The sequence below is a fragment of the Festucalex cinctus genome, chromosome 10 (assembly GCF_051991245.1).
Source record: "Festucalex cinctus isolate MCC-2025b chromosome 10, RoL_Fcin_1.0, whole genome shotgun sequence".
In the NCBI taxonomy this organism is placed as follows: domain Eukaryota; kingdom Metazoa; phylum Chordata; class Actinopteri; order Syngnathiformes; family Syngnathidae; genus Festucalex; species Festucalex cinctus.
The window spans coordinates 11,865,019-11,883,711 of NC_135420.1; the positions used below are offsets into that span (position 1 = coordinate 11,865,019).

At 37.1% G+C, this 18,693-nt stretch overlaps 2 protein-coding genes across 4 annotated transcripts in view; both read left to right on the plus strand.

Moving 5' to 3' along the window:
• abca7 (ATP-binding cassette, sub-family A (ABC1), member 7) overlaps positions 1–1,860 on the plus strand; it is a 34,969-nt gene extending 33,109 nt beyond the window's left edge. For both annotated transcript variants that reach the window (XM_077535482.1, XM_077535483.1), the window contains exon 49: positions 584–1,860. In XM_077535482.1, coding sequence (XP_077391608.1) covers positions 584–742 — 159 coding nt within the window. In that variant the 3' untranslated portion in view covers positions 743–1,860. The remainder of the gene's footprint in view (positions 1–583) is intronic.
• A 392-nt stretch (positions 1,861–2,252) lies between these two features.
• On the plus strand, positions 2,253–18,311 carry r3hdm4 (R3H domain containing 4). Of its 2 annotated transcripts, XR_013285518.1 has the most exons (12): positions 2,253–2,503; positions 3,959–4,116; positions 8,985–9,109; positions 9,229–9,346; positions 10,521–10,606; positions 10,922–11,007; positions 12,793–12,848; positions 13,472–13,742; positions 13,873–13,919; positions 14,013–14,054; positions 14,131–14,164; positions 14,236–15,375. XR_013285518.1 is itself a non-coding variant. In XM_077535484.1 (8 exons), exons 1-8 carry the CDS (start codon positions 2,463–2,465, stop codon positions 16,380–16,382), a joined length of 774 nt encoding a protein of 257 aa, XP_077391610.1. In that variant the 5' UTR covers positions 2,253–2,462; the 3' UTR covers positions 16,383–18,311. The 2 variants fall into 2 exon arrangements, 1 of the variants encoding a protein (XP_077391610.1); XM_077535484.1 differs by lacking the exons at positions 13,472–13,742; positions 13,873–13,919; positions 14,013–14,054; positions 14,131–14,164; positions 14,236–15,375 and adding an exon at positions 16,279–18,311.
• Positions 18,312–18,693: the final 382 nt, after the last annotated feature.

The following is an 18,693-nucleotide window of genomic DNA, read 5'->3' on the forward strand; positions in this document are numbered from 1 at the left end:
TCCCTCCCGCAGCTCGTTGAATCAGTGGGTGCTGGTGTCTGTGGATCTCACTTTGCTTTATCTATCCTTCCCTCCTTCCTCTCTTTAGTTTTTCCTCTGGTCACTTGAGATCTCCTCAATTTATTGGAAGTTTGAGGTTTCTGGGGTTGGCATAAGACTCTGGTTTTGTAACCATGCAGGAGGTGTTTGGTTGGTGCTGGATTCCACTTTGACGGACTGGATGTACTGGTTTCTATGGATCTCACTCTGCCTCATCGATCCTTCCTTCCTTCCTCTCTTTAGTTTTTCCTCTGGTCTATTATAAAAAAAAAAAAAAAAACAACAACAAAAAAAAAAAAAAAACAACAACAAAAAAAAAAAAAAAACAACAACAAAAAAAAAAAAAAAACCTTGGTCCAGTAGCCATGTTTTGAACTCATCTATAATTTTGCATCAAATCACAAAAAGGACACTTTTTGTTTCCATCCAGGGTAAAAGGGCAGGTGCTTGAGCACCACCTAGTGGCTATGTGTGCACGTGCCTGCTTGAGCCATTCCTCTGAAATGTGAATGAACCACAATAAACATCATTCTCTATCGCCTAGGTCTTTGTCAACTTTGCTAAGGAGCAGACTGATGATGAACAACCCTCTTATGCGAACTCTGCTGGCGCCTCACACACAAGAGCAAGAAGCAAGAGAGAAATGGAAGTGTTTAGACTTAAACGTAAAAAAAAGCAGGCGCAGCAGCTTGTATGTTCATAATTGTGGCGCCGAGGTTGAGTTGTGTCAATATAGTAGATCCAAACGACGCAGCAAAGATCATTCTTTACAGCTGACACCAGCGCAGAAGAAACACCACTGTGACAAGGTAGCAAGGACAAACTACAAGCATGCTGTTTATAGCAACATATCTTTGCTACAGTGAAAAGGGACTGTTACTTTGTGTTAACTGCTTTTTCACACTTTACGTAGCCTTGCGCTCTTGACTCAGGTTAAAAAATAAATAAAAAAAATAAAATGAAAAAAAAAAGCCTGCTTTTGCCCTTGTTTTTGTAAAGCAATAATTGATGCATCCTCAAATAGTTAACCAAAAGAGCTAGGTGTTGATGGTTGCAATCTTATTCTTACTTTGCACTTCAAAAACAAACAAACAAAAACAAAAAACAGTCAATTGAGGCTGATATTCTCTAAATTGTTTTTAAACCATTTTAATTACCTTGATGTTGTATCTATTCTGAAAACATTTTTTTTTTTGTGGGACATCATTACTTGATATTATTTAGTCTGATATTTGTTTATTAGTTGATTGTGAAGTAAATTTAAAGATTTGTTTTTTATTTTGTAGAAGCACCAAAATTGAGTACTATAGTGTGAACAACACTCAAACATAAGAAATATGGATTATTATTATTTTTTTTTAACCTGTTTCTATTTCTTTGTAAAACCTAGCTGACTTGACTGGCCAAATCACATAACTGAAACATGTTCAATCCAAACGCATGTGACTTATTGAAAAGCCATAACCGACACGAATAGACTACAATGAGTCACAAAAAAAAACGAGTTGCTCAAATGTCTGATTCAGGTGTGAAACGCTGCCTACTTAATTAATGTACTTCTAACCTGTTACACTTGAAACAGAACGGTTGGCTCACCTGTGGGATGGGCTTTTATTCTCAAAGGAAGAGGACATTACGTGTGCTATGTATGACCAATGTGAATGTTTTCTCCACTGCCAGACAGATGTTTTCTGAAATGTATTAAATGTTATATGGGTTTCACTTGAAATTCGTGTTAAATTGTTGACGTTTCACACGGGAATTCAGTTGGATTTGGTATGTGCATTGTGCAATGCAATACGAAAAACCTATTTTTGATTTGAAAAGCATAATTTTATGAATGTATGTTGAGTAATATATGTCCTTAATGTGATTAGGCCAGTATAGTTGATGGTTTTCAATCATAACAGTGATCTCAGTTAAACCCTAATTACAATGCATAAGTATTTAAGGTTGCTATTTTAAAAATAATTGAGCTATAATGTAACGTTTCAATGCATTATGAAATATTTTTTTAATGTCTTGAAATGGTTAGTACAGAAAATTGACGTGAATAAATACAAGCTCCATTTTAAAAACTACAAATGTAATTGTCATGGGTCCTTAACCATGAACTAAATTATCTCTACCTTAATATCAAGTCGGGTTAATATGAAGATCAAAAAGTAGTCTACATTTCCAAATGTATTTGCCACCAAATCTGGAACCACATCGTCTTCCGGTGTCTGTGGGGGCGGGACGCGAACGGGAGAGCTATTTTTCTTCGTGTGGCTTCCGTCCAAGCTAGTTAGCCACTGCTAACATTTCAGCCTGAACCCAGCTGTACTTCTAGCCACGGTTTAACCTTTGTTTTGACGCAGAATTTAGTCACATTTATTTGGCAAGCTTTGTTAAAATACCCGAAACAGGCCCTTCGCAATAAGATGGTCGTTTTGACGAAACACAATGAAGAGCAGGATTATATGTGAGTGTAAATGACTCGTCTCTATCATTAGCCACTCTGCTAATGTCAATTTAAATGGACTTTTGTCGCCTTTTGCGACTGTACACTGAACTGACATTTCTCTTGTTCAGGCCACTAAATAGAACTGTCAAAAATGATTGTTGCTAATTTTGTTTATCTTGAGTTCCCGTGTCATTCATGGCACCATAAGTATGTTGGTGGTAGCGTTAAACAGTGAGAAAAACACAGGTCGAAATTCACTTGTTCCTTATGAAATAATTTTAAAAGACAAACATTTATGTTTCGCGTTAACTGAAACATTATGCTGCCTATTTTAAGCTCGAAACTGTAAACATTGCATCAGCCACTGCAGTACTACTGACCTACATTCGCTGGACACTTCATTGGGTACCCCAGCACAAGCGAATGTGATCCACTGTAAGAGCTGGAACTAGAGATTGCCCTTACGATCATATTAAATCTCAGTTTTAACCACAGACACCGACGCAGAAGCCACTCATGTTGCTAAATAAGGTGACTAGAAAAGTAGAGATCCTTTCCATTGTATTTTTGTGAAGGAAATGTTGGTGCAGCTCTTGCATTGGAAATTATTAGTCTTAAAAAAGTATTTTAATGACAAATGGAAATGACTTTAAGTCTGACTCTTCTCATTTACTTTTAGGATTTAAATGTATTGTCCCTCTTTTTCTTTTCTGATGTTTCCCCCCAGTGTTAACATGGATCAACCTTCACAGAATAGAATTTCATTTTCACATACAAGAAACAAGTCCTACCTCATGCAAATATGTGCCTTTAGTCAAAACATGTAAACACACTTCTCAATAAATTACCATTTTTAATGTTCCAACAATTTAACATAAAACAAATTGTCAAACTGGTCCATGTGTAACTCAACTGGATTTAAATTATTTGTAATGCATTGTACATTAAAAAGGTTGACTGTAAAACAATTTATCAGAAAACATTGACAAATAGATAAACAATTATGTTTCACCATCCATCCATGCTTTGTACCTCTCATCATTGAACTCTAAATATACCTCTTTAAAAACATAAAACCAGTCGGCGACATCAAAACACTCCTGCAGTCCCTCTATTGTGTCTTCAAAACATGTATCGTTCCTGATTGAGGAGGAAGAACTGAAAATCAAGGTTAAGTATGTGTAGTATGGGTAGGCAACCCTGGTCATTGAGAGTCGCAGTCCTGCATGTTTTCGATGTCACCCTCCTCCAGCACAGGTGATTCAAATGATCAACTCATTGGCAAAGCTCTGGAGAAGCCTGATAACGGTCCTCACCTGTGTTAGAGGAGGAAAACACAAATGAAAACACGCAGGACTGCTGCTCTCGAGGACCAATGCCTACCCTTGGTTTAGCAGTACAAAGAAAATGTCAAACGAAGGATGATGTTGCTTTTTTTTTTTCCACATTAAAAATGTTTTATTGTGTTGTCAGCCTGATCGAGGAGCGTAAATGCACCTCCCTGCCCAATTCTCCAGCCAAGCGAACATGTCCCAGCAAAAAGAAGCAGTTCTATATCAACCAAGCCATCCGCAATTCTGACCTCACGCCACGTGCCAAAGGCAAGAAGAGTTTGCGCCGACAAGAGAACAGTAAGTTAATTGACAACACGAATGATGCTGAAAAGTTTAATCTAACTAGAGTTGCACTTAGTGAAGTGCAGACTACAAGAAATACAGTAAGCACTAATTATAACAAAACATCCTAATCTCGCAAATCTCGCGCGGCTGGAGGTGGGGTGGGCACATCTTCCCTCTCTGCGCTGCTGCCCGGTGCCGGTTTCCGGGGGGGGGGTGGGGGGTTCTCGCGGGGGGCCGGGTTCGCGGGGGGGGGGGGGGGGGGTGGCGGCCGTCGGGGGGGGGCGGCTTGTTTGGGGGGGGGGGGTGGAGGTATGGGTGGGTGGGGGGTTGGGTGATTTTAATTTATTAGAAGTATGAGGTTTCTGGGGTTGGCATAAGACTCCGGTTTTGTAACCACGCAGGAGGGGTCTTGTTGGTGCTGGACTTCACTTTGATGGATTGGATGTACTGGCTTCTATTGATCTCACTCTGCCTTATCGATCCTTCCCTCCTTCCTCTCTTTAGTTTTTCCTCTGGGCTCTTGAGATCTCGCTAAATTTGCTGGAATTTAGAGGCTTCCGGGGTTGGCGTAAGACTTTGATTTTGTAATCATGGGGAAGGCAGGAAGTGTTTGGTCGGTGCTGGATGTCACTTTGATTTACCTTTCTTTTCTCTTTATTTCTTTTTTTTTCTGACCTTTTCTCTGGTCTCCTGACCATTTAAATCTCACGACTCTGGCAAGATTCTGAAGTACCTGGTTAAGGCGAAGGGTAATGGGATATTTATAAGGTTTTAGATGAATGAAAGAGTATAAATTTATACGTATATGCACGCACGCTCACGCACGCACGCAAACGCACGCAAACGCACACACGCAAACGCACGCACGCACGCAAACGCACGCACGCAAACGCACGCACACATACACACACACACAAAAAAAAAAAAAAAAAAAAAAAAAAGAAAAGAGCAATGATGACAAGACGTTGAATCGGTAAGACTACCGAATGAACAATTCTGAGCTCTTCAAAAAAAAAAAAAAAAAAAAAAAAAAACATCCTAATCCAAGTAATATTAGATAAATATGTGGCTTTAGCCTTTGGCTTTGTTTGATTTTACACCATCAGCTTATTTGTGACCATTTTTGTGAGTGTGGCAGTCTGTAATTTTCAAGATATTTTTTTTTTTATTTACTGGATACGGTTCAAACATGATGAGTTGTTATACTAAAATATATTTAAAAAAGAAAAATCTAGAATATCCATTAGGTTTTATTTATAACCCTCCAAATTCAAGTTTGCTTACATAATACAGGCACTTGGAAAATATTTAAAAAAAAAAGAAAAGAAAAAAAAAAGTGCGGGGGTGGGGGGCGGGGTTGGTTGTTTCCCCCATTTGGAGTGCTGCTTTTGCATCACCTATCACCGTAATAAATACTTGGTCTCCAATTACCACCATAATAATAATCAACTTCAAAATAGAGTAGCGATAGTCAGCCCAAGTCTTCATCAATAACGGGGCAGGGGTCTTATTACAAAATTATGTTAATATTATTGTCAGCCATTTTACTGTTATGCACAGTTGGAACACACTGTACTTAACTCATTCGCTCCCAGCCATTTTCACAGAAGCAATCCCATGCTCTCCAGGCTGTTTTACTGAATTTTGACTGATTTTGCAAGGCCCACAGAATATTGTGTTCTATTGCTATAAAAACATGGAACCTATCAAATGAAAGAAAGTCTCTTCTTTCATCAGGGAAAAAAAAGTATTTCTATCTGTTTTCCGTTTTGCAGCAATTAGCATTAGAAGAGAGCTAAAGTTCATCAGTTTTCACAAATCTATTTAAAATTGTGAGTAAACATGGCCCTGGTTGAGCTCCTTTGCTCTGCTGCCACCTGCTGGTCGTTTGTTTAATGACTACCATTTCTGCAACCGTTCTTTGCTGTTGAGAGGCTGCATCAAAGCCTTCTGTATGCTGTAGCATTAAAAAAAACAAAAAACAAAAAAACGTATAACTACGTCTTTCGGACACTTAAAACATTAAGAAAAACACAAAAAAACAAACAAACGTATTTTCATGTTATTGGGAGCAAATGAATTAAATAATGTTTGTTCAAATGTTTAGCCCATAAAATTTAAGTAAAAATTGTCCCTAAATAAATTTTTAAAAACCGCCCTTTCCGAAGGATTAAATACAACTGAACTGTACTTCATCAATGTATGTACTGTACTGGATTAAACAAAATAAATAAATAAATAAATCCCCTGTAACGTTATGAACATTTAATTCAGTTCTTTCACCTACCACTAGAGGAAGCCCACATACCACTAGTGGTACTCTCGTACTACACTTTGAGAACCACTAATATGCTGCTCGAAGTCACCAAAAATGTATAAATAATATAATCTGGTAGAAAACAGTAAAATGTTAAGTGTGGAGTCAAGATTGAAACAGATTTGACCTAAAATGTAAGATTCACTCTAGTCAACAAGGTTGGGGGATTCAATTGGCCAAAAGCTCCAATTTTAAATTCAAATCAAATTATTGATATTTATAAAGAGCTGAAGTTGGAAATGACAAAAATAGTCCAAACAATCCCTCCCTTGGAAAGATTCATTACATTTGCATTACCACAGAAAAAAATGGTCCAAAAAAAGGAAGCAAGTTGGTCATATGGCTAGCTTAAAGCCCATATAGTAGAGATAGACTGATATGCTTTTTTCAGGGCCGATACCGATACCGATTATCGGTAGTCAAGGAGGCAGATAACCGTTATTTGAAGCCGATATTCATTTGCAGTAAAAGTTAAAATGTTGGCACCAAATTTTTGAATAATGCAAACCCTAACCGTTCTTTACAATGGATTCTCACACTGCACTTTTCATTTTACATCCTTCCATCTGCAATAAGACATTGGTGGCGAGGGGAGTTACATGTGGGGGCCAATGTGACATTACCTTTTATAGCATTTGGGATACTGTACTTGTAGTTTTATTCTATAAATGTTATATTTTTATATTTTGAAGTAATAGAAGGAACCCTGTCATTCAAAATGTGCATCAGCTGTGGCATTACTTATTACTACAGCAAAAAAAATAAAATAAATTCCATGAGAAAAACTATTCATCCCTGAACACCATACAGTTCTTGTAGACCTTATTATGATTATTGTTATTGTTACCATATAGACAGTAATGATAAGCTTAGGATCTTAAATCGAGAACAGCAATATCATGCTACTCCTCTCTACAAGAGAACTGTCAAAAGACACTTCATCATGTAGTTTACTGCCACTTAGGATGCCCCAATCAACGCAGAAAAAGGTAGAGTAAAATAACTTGGTTATAATAATAGTAAGAATAACTTGGTTAAACAGACATTGTTGCGGTGGACCGCTGCCACTTTCTGCTGTTTAATGTGTTTTACACTTATAGACACGTGTGTGTGTATATGGGCACACTATTCTCTCACTACTGTACTGTACTGTATCTCTTAATGGCACAGATGTACTTGTCTAAATAATAACTAGGCTGCAACATTGCTAATTCACATTAACAAGCACTATCTTAGCTGTCCACATGAATAGTTACTAACACACGAGAAAGTTATACAACACACCAAACATGAGCTCATTATTCAAAGTATGATGCACGTAACGAAATTACATCACTGAACATTAATTGCAGCCGACTACGGCCGTAGATGTTACATATTAGTGGCATCGATTGAGAGGATAATGTCCCAACTGACGGCAGACATGACGTGAAAAGAGAGACAAAACGAGCAAATAAGCACACTATACTTTAGTGCACTTCTCTACTAATGCCAAACATACGGAAGAGAACACAACACGTTCGTGTAGTTAAACGGTGTTTGAGACACTTAATTTGTTACGGAGCGGACTTTAACGAGGTGCACAACGAGCTGTCAATCAAATCGACGTCGAAGCTTAAGGCACACAATGGCAAACCAGTGCGACAAATAAACACAATATAAAGTAACTAAACGCTATTTAGTGTCACTGTGGCATCTCACTGCATAATAACCGCTATGCAACAAGTAGTGGACGTGACCCAGAATGCAATGTGTGCGTCACGAGAGGTAAATATAATGACATTACTCTACTCTTAACATGGAACTAGACAATATAATAATGACAACTGTTAATATTTGGAACCTTTCTAACAAACATTATTTACTTAATTAAGTGAAAATGTGTGTGATTCCCTCCCCGAGTAGTTCAAGTAGCGAATTAGCTACTGGGTGTTAGCCTACATGCTAAGCTGAACACACCACTGTTAGCTAGCGGGGATTCAATGCAAGGCAATGCAGCTCCATTCATATAGTGCATTTAATACACAACATAATTCAATGTGTTTAGCTTATCATGGTGAAAAGTTCGGCGGAGTCTCTTCTCTTTTAACTTACCTTCGAAGCATGTGTCTCGCGTTGTGTCCGTGGGTGGGTGCGTGTGTGACCGGCGTGGGTGCGTGTGTGACCGGCTACTGTGATACACGGCATACACTACTGATTGGTTCTGGCTCTTGCACGGCTAACCAATCAAATGCTGCTATGGGCATTAGGTTGATGGAGTTGGACTCCATAACAGACAGAGACGCTCTGGGCTACATTCGAAGCGAAAAGACGGAGTTTTAAATGGATCGCTTATATCGGCCGTCAGATTAATAAAACAGGCCGATACCAATATGTACCAATATGTCAAATATCGGCCCCGATTATCGGCCCGGCCGATTATCGGTCTATCTCTACCATATATGTTCATCCATTTGATGGATGAATGTCAGTGTCTGAGTACATTGTGTTAAATGGAAATTTTATTGATTGGGAACCATCTTGAATTATTTTCTGCATTTCATATCTGTCCTACAAAAAACAGCACGCTACCTTGCCAATCTTCTTGAGAGGGATGACGAGTGTCCCAAAGAAGAACTGGAAGTTTGCAGTAGTCCGGCAATTCCGTCTATCTTCACGGAGGCCTGGACCAATGACAACTACATCGAGGTTGGTGCACATACTTCTTCATTGAACTGTGAGAATCGGCGTTCCTTTTCAATTATTATTTGTGTGTGTGTGTGTGTGTGTGTATGTCAAATTTGTAATCCCACTTCTTGTTCTCTCAGCCATGGAGTGACTTCATGAATTGCTCTGGAGAAGAGCAGGAGAGGCTTTTGTCTCTGCTTGAGCAGGAGGTGGCCAAGAAGAAACTTGGCAGTTGTGTCCCTAAAGACCAGAGGAATGGTAATTTATGTTCAAGGTTTCCTTTGGTGCTTGAGTTTCTTGTTGTTGTCAAAGATGTGACAAGAATCCGGCTCGCAGCCTGATATAAACGTTTCAGCGCTTTTATTTTCGTTGTAGTTTCCTCTTTATTTTTAATTAAATGTCTCTTCAAAATTCCTATTCTCCGTTTGATAATGCCTAGTTTGAAATCTTCATCACAGCTATAGTCCAGTAGTGTTTTAAGCACATTGTTTTTGTGCTGGTTAGAGGGAAAATGAATGCAGATTTTTCAGTCCATCCTTCTGTGATTTGCAGAATTTCACTTTATATACACCTTTCTTTTATCTGTAAACTTGTAACATAACAATTACGTATTATATTGCTCCCATAGCTGGCAAAATGTCAACAATATGTTGACAAAAAGTAAAAGTGCAGGATTTGAATGTAGGCTTGCTTCACTAATATTCAACAGAGAACGCATATCCAAACGTCAACAAAATAACAGCGCTAGCAATACTAAGCTATCAGTAGCAATGTAAACAAGACAACATTAGGCATTGCTGCTAGGTTGGGAGCATGACTTCATCATAATCGAGTGTTCAATAACACAAAATTTATCAGTTTATTTTCACAATCAATTAAAACTAAAAAAGAAGTCATAAACACCTGTTTAGCAAGTGCAGTGTAAAAAGCATTCAAGAGTCTTCATTTCACCCAACATGCATGTTTTGGGTTTGTGGGTGGAAGCCGGAATACCCAGAGAACACCTATGCAAGCACAGGGAGAGTGGTGATGTCATTTGGATTTAAGTATGATTATGATTATTTTGGTAGGTTCCATGTTTTTATAGCAATATAACAAAATATTCTGTGGGCCTTGAAAAAAAATCAGTCAAAATCCAGGAAAATAGCCAGGAGCGAAGGGGTTGCTTCAGTGAAAATTGCTGGGAATGAGTGCGTTAAAGTCCTTAAAATGAATTAAAAAAATAAAAATAAATACTTGTACTGATTATTTATATATTCCACTGACCTGTTTAACTTTGCTGTATGAACCCTGAAATTTATATATATATATATATATATATATATATATATATATATATATATATATATATATATATATATATATATATATATATATATATATATATATATAATATAATATAATATAAATACTGGTTGTTTGTTTTCCACAGTATACCCTGCCTTCACCGCTCAGGAATGTTTCCGGAGAATCGACCGGAGACTACGAACAACTCTGAGAAGGAAACAAATCCCTATGGTGAGTGTGCCCTTTGAAAAACATCTCTTCAAATTATTATCTTTTCGCTCTTACGGTTATGTTCAGAACAATAGGTGTTTAAAATGTGAGTAAAACTCAAAAACCTTCCAATAGCTTTCATTTTCATTCATGCTAGAGTAGGACGAGACTAAGTTCAAATGTTCATTCTTGTAAATGTGGTTTCATGCGAGTCGATAACCAAAATTAGGCCTTACTCCTCTGCGAAGGATTGCAAGTCGTTCAGTATTTTAACAAGAACTAAGAGAGTTGCTTGCTTCTCTTCTCATCTCTTACTGTTGTTTTACACTCTCACAGGGAACACTGGAAGTGCTTGAAGAAAACCTTCTGAGCTTCTTCCTTGCTCAGCCTCATTCAGTTTATACTACCAACCTCAACAGCAGGTATCTATCTTTTGGTGTTTTTGTGCCTGTGCACTCAAGGCCTTCTCATTGCTAATGAATAATTCAACATTCTTCACCCTCAAAGTAAGTAAAAGTAAATAATTAAAATGTAACTTTTAACAGTAAACGGAGTCAGATTTACACATCTTGTCAAAATTTGAGATAATTTCAGCAAGAATTGGCAACATCCTGTACTAGTGAATAGGGGTGTTAAAAAAAATCGATTCGGCAATATATCGCGATACTACATCGCGCAATTCTCGAATCGATTCAATAGGCGGCTGAATCGATTTTTTCTTTGTGATTTTTTTTTTTTTTTTTTTTTTTTTTTTTTTTTTTAAAGAGCTCAGAATTGTTCATTCGGTAGTCTTACCGATTCAACGTCTTATCATCATTGCCTTTTTTTATTTTATTTTTTTTATTTATTTTATTTTTTTGTTTTTTGTGTGTGTGAATCGATTTTTAAACCTCCATTTTTAATGGAAAAATATTCAACAAAACGTCTGACTTCGGGTTAGGATTCACACCTTGAGCATGGAAGAATGTTATATGAACGGAACATTAAGCCTTAATATTTTATTTTAATGCTGTTCAAACATGAAACAGATTACAACCTCTATAAGACTGAAATTTCAGATAAATAAATAATACATTTTCATATAAATCTTACACTCTACAAGCTTACTGATTAGTATTTTCTAAATTTGAATGGAAAAAAAATCGCAACAATCGACTTATAAATTCGTATCGGGATTAATCGGTATCGAATCGAATCGTGACCTGTGAATCGTGATACGAATCGAATCGTCAGGTACTAGGCAATTCACACCCCTACTAGTGAACTTGTGGATTGCTTATGGATTCCAAAACACTTTTGTTTTTCTGAGTGAGGTGTCAGTAACTAGGGTGATTTTGGAAAATAATCTAATTGTATTTTTTTTTTCTTCAAAATTGCAATTGTGATTTAACATGTAATGATTTTCTAATGTATTTTGTAACAAACAAGCAATTAAATCATCTTTATTACAATAAACAATACAATAAGCAGGTTAATTGGGTGCTCCGAATTGTCCATAGGTGTGCTTGTGAGTGTGGATGGTTGTTCGTCTTTGTGTGCCCTGCGATTGACTGGCAACCAGTCCAGGGTGTCCCCCGCCTACTGCCCAGGGCTAGCTGAGATAGGCGCCAGCACCCCCCGCGACCCTTGTGAGGAATAAGCGGTCAAGAAAATGGATGGATGGATTATATATTGCAAGAAGCACCTAGGGCAGACCGTCAACAATGGCCGTGATGAATAGAACATTATCAAATTATGCACGAATGTGTAATTGTGTCATGAGATTTTAATGTATTAGAAATGTATTTCAATACCTCTGCAAACTTAAGCCATAAATAATAAAAATTGTTAAATTAATAGTTACACCATAAGGGCAGCGTCGATTCGTCATGATGATTCAAAAGGAATGTGAGTGAGAAAATCCATTTTCTGAACCATTTATCCAAATAGTACAATTAATTTTCTGCCTTGAAGTACTGCAAAGTGATATATAACAGGAGGGGTAGCAACAATTTTAACCACGTGTGTACATTTGCTCTTTGTGTCCTTTCGTAAGATAAAAAAAAAAAAAAAAACGTGGATCTCTCATACATCTTCTGTCTGCTGATACTGATACCGTAGCAAACCAACAACATTCCAAATACATGTGCAAGCTCAAATTACATCAGCTTGCAGTTGATTGCTTCTTTACATTCACCGTGATGTGGATTTTCTTGTTTGTGGCTCAGCTTTGAAAGGCTGCTGCTCCATGCCGTCTGCCAGTACATGGACCTCGTCTCTTCAAGTGAGTGTGACTTCAGGATCTTTCAGCATACAACACCCTTGTTTAAATGACAGGTTTTTGTGATATCAAAAAAGACACTAACACAAATCATTTAAATTTTTCGTCATAAATGTGACCTGTAACCTGAAGTATACAAGTTCATTGATAAAAAGAAAAATAAAGAACTGAGATAATGTGGTTGCCCAAGTATGCACACCCTCTTACAAATGAGCATGTAGCTGTGTTCCGAATCAACCAATCACATTGAAATTTGTGTCGCTCAGCACATATTTGCCACCATTTAACTCTTTGACCGCCATAAACGTTTAAAGACGTTCATTATAATCCTAGGATTGGCCGCCATAGACGTTAATTGACGTCTACTATGTTTTTTTATGGAAACGGGTGGAGGAAAGCCTTGGGCAGCTGTGCTCCAAGTATCAAGCCGATCGGGTTACTATAATGAGTATTCCTGGCCACTAGATGGCTGTGATGAGTCTTTTGGACAAGATCGGGTAGGAGACAACAGTAGAAGAAGAGAGGCGGAGCTAGAGTGTTGAGGGGGGGAGAATGGCTAACTTGGCTAAGGGAGTCAAAAAGGCTACAGATGGCAATCAGCTCACGCTTGATCCTTATTTTCAAAGCTCAAAAGCACCGACCAGTGCTCAAGAGCACAGTGATGACGGAGTTAAGTCATAGTTGAAGCGGTGACGCGGCCGTTTCGACCACGTCCTAAGGCCCCACCGGCTAGCGATGCTAATAACGTCCTAAGGCCCCACCGGCTAGCGATGCTAACACCGGAGAAAAGTGGTGCACAACCGAGCACGTCTGCACAGATGACGTTTCATCGGACGATGACGACTACTATGGGTCCGATGCAAGACAGTCTTGGACAGTCTTCCAAAGAACGTGAAGGTAAGCGCTAACATGCTAAGAGATTGCTAGTAAGATTACTTTTCGGGCGATCTGCTAGCAGCGTGTGTAAATGTGCTGATATACACTAAAACATCTATTACCTATACAAACGTGAATGTATATTTTATAGATCGTGCTCACAGCAACGTCCGACCGCTGGTTCTACGACAAAGAAAGGTAAAAAAAAAAAAAAAAAACGTTTTCAATACACCGCAACAATAAAAGGAAAGTCTTTCGATAGTATTGTAATTGTGTATATATTTCTTTCAGCTCCTACTCAAAGTGACCCTTCTCACAGTGAGCACAACAAAGGTAAAAAGAAAAAAAAAAGAGATTCTCCACAGCACTAATAAAATATTTGATGGTAAACGTCTTCTATAATTTACAGAATGTGCATCAACCAATACATCCAAGAAAAAAAGGTAAACATGCACACACACATTGCATCACAGTGCTCTAAAATAATATATGATATTGAAATGTATATTTGCAGATCCCAAAGATTCTGGCTGGCTTGAAGTTGATGAATTCAGCTGGCAGCCAACCATCTTCCCCCTTTGCTGCAAAACCAGGACCAAGGGATGCTGCAGCAGAGCTGAATTCCCACCTGCCAGCTGACATCCTGGAGCTCTTCATCACGGATGAACTTCTCCAGCACATTGTTCATCATACCAACCTCTACGCAAATCAGTCCATGCAGAAGCAGACTGACAAAAACTGTTGCGCACGTGTAAATAGTTTGCAAAGAGTTTTCCAAATTGTTTGTTCGGATTGCTACTGTTGCATGTAAATAAACTGTTATTTGGCAATCAAAAAACATTTTTTATTGTTGGGGTAGTGTTTTATAGAAGTTTAGGTGTTTGTAGAATCACTCATGCAAAAAAAAAAAGTGCCAAATTCACTAGAGTGCATGAAATAACATCGTTTCACAAAAAGCTTGATTTCTCCGTATTTTGGAAGAAAATAGAGGATTTGGGTGAAACGAAGGTGTTTTCTATTGTTGATTACTGAAGATCCGCATAAGGTAGAAACAAACTTTTTTTTTTAGATGAAAGATGAGACTTCAATCTTTCTTTTGGTATTATCCGCGTTTCTATAGTCCTAACACAACATTTTCTGTGGAGCTCGAAAGATCGGTAGAATTCTGTAGGGGTTACCTTTTCCGAAAATGGCTGGCAGTCAAAGAGTTAAGTGCCTCTGATTGACCCCCGAATAAATGCTCGTAACGGGAACAGCGACTTTTACTGTCAAAAGGGCCATTTTAGTCCAAATAAATAACAAAAAATGTGTCTGGAGCATTTGAAGATTGTGATGAAGGAAACAGTGTGTTGCAGTAGTCTAATGTACTGAGAGCTAATTAGAGCTGCACCATAACAGAAAAATATGCAGCGCCCAATATGTAGAGATTCATTGTATTCTTTATTCTACCGTTAACCTTCCGTTTTTGGATTTATTTGTTTATTTATTTGTAATTTTTCATACTTCATTTTTTCATGGTTTTCTGTAAAATTTCCAACATTTTTGACAATTTTGTGGACCTATTATGGTCATTGTCAGCCTCTGTACTTACTTTTTTGGACATTTTATGTTTTTTTTTGTTTTTTTTGTTTTTGTTTTGTTTGTTTTTTAATTTTGAAAAATCTTTTCTACCTTTTTTTGTTACCATATCATTTTTTTTTCAACTTTTTTGGACACTTTATGGTAACTTTCGGTATTTTTTTTCATGGTAATTTTCTTGAAATTTTTGTTTTTATTTTTTTATTTTATTTTTTTTTTTTTTTAATTTTTTTTTTTTTTTTTTTTTTGCTTTTTATGGTAATTTTCTGCTTTTCCTCTTCCTTTTTGGATATGTTATGGTCATGTTTTGGACATGTTTAGGTCATTTGAAAAACCTTTTCATCTACCTTTCATTTCTTTTTCTGACAACTTAAAAATTTGGACTGACATTTTTTGAATACTAATGATTAAATTAAGAAATAATAATTAAATGCATTTTTTTTATTTAACTAATGATTACCGATAAATAAAAAGTAATTACATGTATTTTTTTAATTTAATTAGTAGTTCATTTAAAAAATATTTAATCCAAAAAAGAAAAAGAACGAAAAAAAAACACTTTTTAAAGTTTATTTTATTTATTTATTTTTTAATATAACACTAAAGATCCACATGCTGCCCCAGAGCCAAATTCTAGTAGAATTTCCTGACATGTTTTGCTTACTAGCAGGAGCCTGATAGCTTTGTGTTATTTTGAAGTATTCATAATCCCCTCCACCTTGACTAAGACTCCAGTTCCAGCTTGAAACAAACCAGTCCCAAAGCCACCACCATGCTTCACGGGGGTTTGGTATTCTTTTGTTGATGAGCAGCATCTTTTGGAATGGATTTTGAAACCAAAGTTGAACTTTTTGGCCATAAATTTGGTCAAAATGGATATAAATGAAATTGTTTTCGCAGCATAACCACGGGACATAAACAATTAGAGCAAAGCTATTATTCTGAAGGTTTCTTTAAAGTCCATTTGTTGGTCTCTCAGGCAGTGACTTGAATGGGTCTCGTCAGACCGAAGTGGTGAACAAACAGGAGGACTTCCTGCCTCCCGTCCTTCTGCTGTCGGCCTTTTTGGACCAAAGATGCTAAGGGGCCTACGCCCACCAGTCTGCCCTTAAAAGTAAGCAAGAGTCCTGCGACGTGCGTGTGCAAGAATACCCTCGGAGAGGCTGACCCGGTCTAAAAAAAAAAATGCACGTACAACGGTACCTTCTGCAAGGTTGAGCCTGGTTACAAAGAGAACTTGTTGACTGCTGGCCTGTTGAGTAACTTGTGAATATCTATAAACAAAAACAAAATCTTCCACCTCATCAGTTAACATGATAAATAGCAGTTTGGACACATTGTTGATACAAAGTCATCAAACGTACTGCTGTAATTTAGTAGAGTACGCTTCTTGCGTCTAAAAGGGAAGTTATTAGTGATGTTAATTTTTGGCCCCTCTGCAAAACTCTGATATCGCAAATTCAGATCACATTTTATTTGGAGCATTTGTTGTGTCCAGAACAGTACTTCTTAGATTTCCTTCATACATTATGAGACTCATCATGACTTTTTTTGTTTGTTTGTTTGTTTTGGTCAAGAGTTGATGAAACTCTTATTGAATTAACTTCTCATTATTGAGATGATACTCTCATTGTCAACGTTTCCACCTATGTCATGAAATACATGAGAACATCCAAACGATATCTAGTTGAGTACATAGTGGTCATCTAGGGCCATGCATTTCTCGTTTAATAATTATTTAATAATGCATCAGATAATAGGAATTTTTTGTCCACTTTTTGCATTTACTTGGGAGTTATGTATACAGTAGTGAAGGTGAATACTAGGACCTTGTCATGAACAACTAATTACATATACCTTACACATAAAAATGTTTCTATTTGTTAACAGTGACCTTATAATATGACAACACAAAATGAAGGGGAAAAATACGTAATATTGAGTGGGGAAGTGTTAAAGGCACTTCAATGACTGGCCTGCTTGTTTAAAGTACTGTAGTTAGTGCATGAATATTGATCATTGAAATGTCTAACCCTTGTTGTAGGTAAACAATATATATGGGATGGCCTAATTAGTAAGAAAAAATGGGCATATCTGAAATATTTACAATACAATATACTCTCACTGTACATGGATAGCTGGGAAAGTTTTCTTTAAATTGGAGAGAATTCTGGTCAGCATTTAAAATTGTTTCATTTATCACATGCATGTTACAAATGTTTCAGTTGAGCTGCATCAAAATGTCTCTGACTTTAGGAAAGTAGTAAAGCACAGTCCATGTAATATAACTAGGCCATACTTGTTGTTTACATTTAGTCTTAGTGTAGTCAGACACAGGGCCATTGCTGGCAGATACAAATGACTTGTGAAGGCTCTTGGTGACACACACAGAAAGTACCGGTACTTGTTTCGACGGTGTACTGAATGTACCATGAAGCCTCTTCTATTGGTACAAAAATAACATGATAATACCTGCTTAGTGTCGATTTTGAAAAAGCACTTCTGCCTTAGGGAAGCAAATCTATTTCTATTTATACTTGAGTAGACTTTAGTAACATACAGGTTATTTTTAAGAAAATAAAGTCCCACATTGTTTTTATAGTGTCTTCATTGAACAAAGCTTGAGCTGTTGGCCTTTGTTGTCAACAACCAAAGTTTGTATGAAAGTTTGTACTTTCTCAGGCTTGTATGATTTTGTCACTGAATGTCATGTTGGAATTTGACTTTTGTGTACGACACACACTCTTCACGATGATCATGTATCTCTTTATTTGCCAACATATCCAATCAATTATACTGTAAATACTAATTGTGTGCCAACATTTTGTATAGAACAGCCTTTAAGTGTGATCATTTTACACACAATGTGTGTATTTGTGTGTGCTATGGTGCTTATTTATAACTATCATTACTGTTGCAACTGTGTATTTTTCTCTTTTGACTATGTGCATGACAATGCTGAAAGCCATGTCTGAATTGACATTTTAATAAATATTACTTCCAAGTACACTATCCTTGGCTCAGGCGTTTGTATGAATGTAAATTTGTATGAATTAGGCGGGCAGTTATTTTTGCTTTTGTCCACTAGGCGTCACTGTTGTATATAGAAATGCAGCACGACCGAGCTACAATTGGATGGACCCAGAGAAGTAACCTTGCCATCTAGCTGAATTCTGTATTTGTGAGTTCACAAACCCTTGAGTGACTCACAATGATCAATCTGGCGTGTGGGGTTATCAGAGAAGAGACTTGTGGAAACTTGTTTGAACATTTTTTCCAATATCTTTGATTTCTAGCTTATGAACGATGTACTAGTGTGCTCTTTTCGTCACTACAAAACAAGACAATTCAGTACACTAGTAGAAAGACTGTGGCACATTAATATAGAACTGTG